This window comes from Triticum dicoccoides, chromosome 3A, assembly GCF_002162155.2.
Source record: "Triticum dicoccoides isolate Atlit2015 ecotype Zavitan chromosome 3A, WEW_v2.0, whole genome shotgun sequence".
Lineage (NCBI taxonomy): Eukaryota > Viridiplantae > Streptophyta > Magnoliopsida > Poales > Poaceae > Triticum > Triticum dicoccoides.
The window spans coordinates 529,759,369-529,765,341 of record NC_041384.1 but is presented as its reverse complement, the minus strand read 5'-3'; the positions used below and the strand labels follow the sequence as shown (position 1 = coordinate 529,765,341).

Genomic DNA, 5,973 nt, shown 5'->3' with positions numbered 1-5,973 from the left:
CTGCATGTGCTTTTTCAAGTTTGTTTGTGTGTTTTCTCTTCTGGTTGTTCCTTTTCTGCAAGTGTTGTCGTATAAACGGAAATGAAACTCACTTTCTATTTTCCAGATGTATAGGTAAATGTGAGTCGGCCTTCAAACTCGCCAAAAACCGATATGTACATACATTCAAGGGTTATCATTCTCTTAAATCTCGATGAATTTATATCTGTTTACATTAGGAACTGAGGGAAATAGGAATCATTTTGTTCGTGATACTTGGTTACATGAGCTTTTTCTCTTCTGTGTAGGCCAAAATTGTACAAAGTTATCTCCTGAAGTTATATCGAAGGTGACTTCTATGAGGTAACCATCTAAATTACTTTTTAATATTTGTTACAGGCTCTCGTGTTGAAGGGATTTTCGCTTGGTCAGTCTCTTAGCTTTTAGTATTTCAAGAATGAATTTATAGATGTTGCAGTAGCAGGGGATGAAACTGTTAAAAATAGGGACAATGGTGTTCAAAAAAATAGGTACTACTATCCGCTTCCATACATTTGGACTGATGTTCTGTGTCCATTTTAGGTTCTGAAAAATGAAATGCGGTAAAAAGTAAAGCCCAGTTGCAGCAACACGTTTAGACTGCAATGAAGAGGAGCCATTGTTGATCAGGCTGCAAGGTCAATAAACAATGTTAGTCCATAATGTTGCTTAATATGGATGAGAATCGTAAAAGTTATATTTTCATGGATTGATAATGCACCTCTAGAATGCTTAGACCCTGGTGCAACGCACGGACAATTACCTAGTTTCAGAAAAATAATACTAATGGGCTTGCATGCTCGGTCTAGACCAGCCCATGGTTTACGAGTACAACACTGTTTCGCACAAATACATAGACCAAGCACACTCGCCCGTCTTCTGTTTCAAAGGTAAATATGATTTGATTCTGTTAAAAATAGCGCCCATCAAGTAAGGGGTCAACCCTTTGAAAAATAATAATCAAAAACATAAGATAAGGCTAGGATCAACACTACCTGTACCTGCATATGTTGCATTGCAATATAATTCGTTTTTATTTTACTAACATCCAAATAAACAATCATACTATCACCCACAAAAAAAACAATCATATACTGTGACATAACCACTCAAATCTAATCAACCATCTTGCTGTAACTCTCCAATGAAGCATTTATGAAGTAGTAACGTCAAAGCAATCTTCCAATAATGTCATGACCTCAAGTGCAAACAAACTGATATAGTCATCACATCAACACAAGAGTATGTTCCACTAATAAACAAGTACATGCATCTATATACTCCTTCCGTTCCATTTTTTTCTTTTTTGAAGTTCTACGTTTGCCCTGAGTCAAACTTACACAAGTTTGACCAAGTCCACAGAAAAATAGTTTTACCTACTATGTGTATTTGGTGTCGAACGAGGTGAGGGATTCTTTTTAAAGGTAAGGGAAGTTCAATGTATGAGGGTTGTTTTTTTTACTTAAAAGAGACACGGTAATTATCCAAAACCTGATGGGCCTATAACGAAACCGAACGGCCGGTGTAGGCTTGATCAACTAATATTATTGATCTAATTTTCTAAATTTCAACTGAAATTACCTTATTTTATAAATTCATCTAAAAACAAAAATTTATAAACAAAAGAATATGTACAGAAACCTTTCCTTTTGCGCTCAAATATATATGTATACTAGCAAATCCATCACATGGAATCATACATTTGACAAAATAAGTGAGAAAAAATAATGGTTCTGGGAATACATGAAAAAAGTGTAATAACTTTAATCACACGAAGTAAAATAATATTATGAATATGTCCTATGTATGTTATTATGTACAATATACAATAAATCAAATGGAAGTTTGAGTCAATAAATATTCGAAACATATATAAATAAATGGAAAGTTGTAAACCAATCATCCATATACAATAAAAAAATAGGTAGGCAAGGTTTTTTTTAATTCATTACAAGCATAGGTCTTTCAGTATTGCTCTGACTGATTATAGCAATGTAGTCAAACGACATCAAAGGACAAAATAAATGGAAAAGGAATGAAGAATAGATGGAGATACAAAGAATCATATACAAAGCTAAAAGAAAATACAATGAATAAAACTATCAAAATCTAGCCGCGCAAATGCGCGGGCGCACCCGCTAGTTCTCTTGACTCGAGAAGACATCCAGGTGTGATAATCTCAGCGTTGCCCTCTTCTTGTCTGATCCGCTGATTCTTGGGAATTAACTTAACCGACACTTTATAATAGAGATCGGCGACTTCTGGTTGCCCGTGTGGATACTACTCTATTGTTGTGGCGACAACGCGGAACTCCACCAGTGGCAACTTCGGCACACCATTAACATGCATGGGATGAAGAGAATGATAGATTTTTCAAGGATTGGATTGTATTTTTTTTTCTCCTTTTCCTTCTGAAAATTACTATTAATATTGATGTTTGATTAATTTAGATTTAGAAACATGATTACACTAGTACTAAGATTGCTCGATCTCCTTGACAGCCGGCGGTGGTTGCATCTGCACCAATCATCAGACTCCAAAACTACTACTCCCGGAAAGCTTCCAGTCAAACGGGAGCAGATGCTACGCGTCCCATCCCTGTGGTCTGTCCTGTTGCCAAACGCACCCTTGTTCCCCGCCTGCGACGGCAAGGCAGCAAACGCGATTACGCAAGCTTAGGTTTCGTCTCTCCCTCCTCTGTCCCCTCCCCACCTCGTGCCCCACCCTACCTCCGGCGCGCGACGAGCGCGAGCAAGAGCGCTTGGTAGATAGATCCCGATGGCCTCGCGACGCCGCACGCTCCTCAAGGTCATCATCCTCGGCGACAGCGGGTTGGTGGATTCGGATCTCCCGTCCTCCTTTTAGGCTATTGCGGTATTGCCTCTTCCAGTGTTCGCTCTGCTGACTGACTTTTTCTGCTGATTCACCGCGATCCAGGGTTGGGAAGACGTCCTTGATGAACCAGTATCCTGCAATTTGAGTCGCCGTGGACTGATCACTTCGGATTGCTTGCCCCCCCTTTTTGTCGAGGTCGTATAGTGTTGGATTTTGTTTTGTTTGTGTTTTCCTGAGCTTTGATGCAATTCAGATATGTGAACAAGAAGTTCAGTAACCAGTACAAGGCTACCATCGGCGCGGATTTCCTCACAAAGGAGGTGCAATACGAGGATAGGCTCTTCACTCTGCAGGTATTGTGCCTTCTTTTAGCAATTCAGCCTATGTGGTCCTGTAACGATGCTTGGAGCAAGTCATTCTTTTTGGACAACGTACTCTTGCAATTGCATCGAGTATCTTTATCTTTGATTTTTGAATCTCTAGATGCATTTTATTCATTCACCTTTTGTTATGCTCTGGGGGTAAATTGATATCAAAAGAAAACGTATTTGCTAATGCAGAATCGCCTATGATGGTTAAAAAAGAGTCAGTGTTGTCAGTACAGTAAAAGATTACCTAATACTGCAAGTTATCCATCCAAGTGTCAAGTTGGTACTCTAATTTTGTTTCTTACCATCGGAATCATAAATCATTTTCTGTAACTAGCATTACCTTAATTACCAGTAAAGATAGTTTGCATCTGTTAATTTTTAACTATATAAGCATGTAGTATCACCATAGACCCTCTTCCCTTTCCTCTTAACACTGTGCATTTGAGTTGTTGCCTTGTTGGGAGCTGGGGTGTCTCTACTTTATCACAGAAGGAAGAGCTACTAAATGGAAAATTAAATATGCAACCCATAATGTCGGTTTCCGGTTTTTTGATTCAGAAAATTCTTCAGTGCCTATCAGCGTAGTGACCCATATGCCAGTTTCCATCACAAAAGAAATATGCAACCCAGTGACCCATATGCCCATAGTTTCCATCACAAAAAAAGGTGCAGTATGGATAATTAAATATGTGACCTATATGCCAATTTCCATTTTTATGAATAAGAAGATAATCCAGTGTCCATTCTGCTAGAAGTTCACTACAGTAAGATCTGATGGACATGGAATTATCATTGGCAACATGTAGCCCTTCTTTCTCTCATTCAAATACATGTATCGCTTTTCTTAAAGGTGGTAGTTGTTGAATCTCTAATTAAGTACATTTATATGGTTCTTAATAATTATATGATTTTTAGTTTGAATATGCTTAGCTCTTCTGCTGCTTTATAAATGATGATAATTCACATTCTCTCTCTGTAGATATGGGATACTGCTGGACAGGAAAGGTTTCAGAGTCTTGGTGTTGCATTCTACCGTGGAGCAGACTGTTGCGTTCTAGTTTATGATGTCAATTCAATGAAATCATTTGATAATCTGAACAACTGGCGCGAAGAATTTCTGATCCAGGTGAAGATTTCTTGTTGCTTATAATGAGCAACACAGTATGATTGGATTTCTGTCTCACCTACAAATCCAACTTTTCAGGCTAGTCCGTCTGATCCTGATAACTTCCCTTTTGTTCTGCTGGGAAACAAAGTTGATATTGATGGTGGCAATAGCCGCGTGGTAATTAGCATGACTAATTTTCTTCTCAAAATTATTTTCAAGCCATGCTCTGCTAACGGACTTGTCTACTGCCATCTTAGGTCTCTGAGAAGAAGGCAAAGGCTTGGTGCGCCTCAAAAGGCAACATCCCTTACTTTGAGACATCTGCGAAAGAAGGGACAAATGTAGAAGACGCTTTTCAGTGCATTGTAAAGGATGCTCTGAAGAATGAACCAGAAGAAGAATTGTAAGCGCGTTCTCTTGCTTGCTCAGTACTTGAGTATCTGTTTAATACACATATAGGTAGAGGATTTGGATTTACTATTGTTTAAACATATATGCATTGATGCGATCATATGTTATTTTTGAATTGCTAGCTTACCCATGTCAGCCTTTTTTGCTTCACCATCTTTTGGTCCGTTGTTTTCATGACATGTACTTTAGCTAGGGTGTGAGGGATTGTTTTGTTTCATGAAGGGTGGCTGAAAGCCTCAAGTTGTGTTTTATTTCGTTAGCACGCTATCATGTTTATTCCAAAAAAAATGCAACTGACAACCTTAAACTTGTCATGTAGGTACATTCCTGACACTGTCGATGTGGTGGGTGGCAACCGCACCCAAAGATCATCAGGCTGCTGCTAAGCCATGCCACGCCATGGCCGTAGCAACCATTGAACATGCTGTCTTTCCTGCCTGTATAATATCATGTTATTCTGTATTCCATTTGTGACTTGACCAATCACCCCTTCGGTACGAAATCAAGGATCGATGATCTGTCCTGTTCTGTCTGTCATCTTGTATGTTGTGTAGTTTGTTGTGAATGCGGCGGAATGAATAATATTGTCCGGACAATGGTTCCTCCGTCTGTGTATGTGTGGAGCTATCCCCAAGAGTGGGGGCACGTTTTGGAATGCGTGGTCGGCACGGGTGCTCTATCCCTTATCTGTGACCAGGCAAGTTCAGACTGCAAATTTTATCTTTACGAAGGATATTTAGATGCCATGCTAAGGGATCTCAGGATCTGTCACTATCATTTGTACAGATCAGAAACCCCAGTGAAGTAAAAGAAACCAATAATTTGATGGACTCGCTTTTGCTCCGCTTTTCTGCAATTTTTGTGTCTTCTCCGTACTTTTCCCTTCCACACGATCTTTTTGATCTGCTAGAAGATGGTGCATGCGTTCTTCATCTTCCCTGCTCTTTTGGGCCCACTTTGATTCAAAGGATTTTGGAGCATTGAACTCCTTAGGAATTTGGGGGGTGACGCATGCGGTTCATGTAGCCCTAAAACGCCCTCGGTCGCTCCTGCCTAGGGTGACTCGAGGGTTCCTCCTCCCGCAACCAAAGCGCCGTCGTAGTTCATCTCCTCCCCCGCGTTGCCGCTGGAGGAAGCCGCCGGGCGAAGCCCGCGCGGCTGACGGTGGCGGCGGGGATCTCTCTCGCGGCATCCCTTGATCTGCAGGCGGCAACATTTGGTGGAGGCCGC

At 40.3% G+C, this 5,973-nt stretch overlaps 1 protein-coding gene across 1 annotated transcript; it reads left to right on the top strand.

Annotated features, from left to right (window-relative positions):
* The first annotated feature begins 2,583 nt into the window (after window positions 1-2,583).
* On the top strand, window positions 2,584-5,352 carry LOC119269002 (ras-related protein Rab7). Its single transcript, XM_037550742.1, has 7 exons — window positions 2,584-2,849; window positions 2,956-2,982; window positions 3,107-3,206; window positions 4,204-4,350; window positions 4,429-4,509; window positions 4,590-4,735; window positions 5,063-5,352. Exons 1-7 carry the CDS (start codon window positions 2,797-2,799, stop codon window positions 5,127-5,129), a joined length of 621 nt encoding a protein of 206 aa, XP_037406639.1. The 5' UTR covers window positions 2,584-2,796; the 3' UTR covers window positions 5,130-5,352.
* The last annotated feature ends 621 nt before the right edge of the window (window positions 5,353-5,973 follow it).

Bases quoted from the DNA above. Each gene is read 5' to 3' on its own strand.
- LOC119269002 (XM_037550742.1), top strand. From the start codon at position 2,797: ATGGCCTCGCGACGCCGCACGCTCCTCAAGGTCATCATCCTCGGCGAC. The intron at 4,351-4,428 runs GTGAAGATTTCT...CCAACTTTTCAG, and splicing joins GCGAAGAATTTCTGATCCAG to GCTAGTCCGTCTGATCCTGA. The intron at 4,736-5,062 runs GTAAGCGCGTTC...CTTGTCATGTAG, and splicing joins AATGAACCAGAAGAAGAATT to GTACATTCCTGACACTGTCG.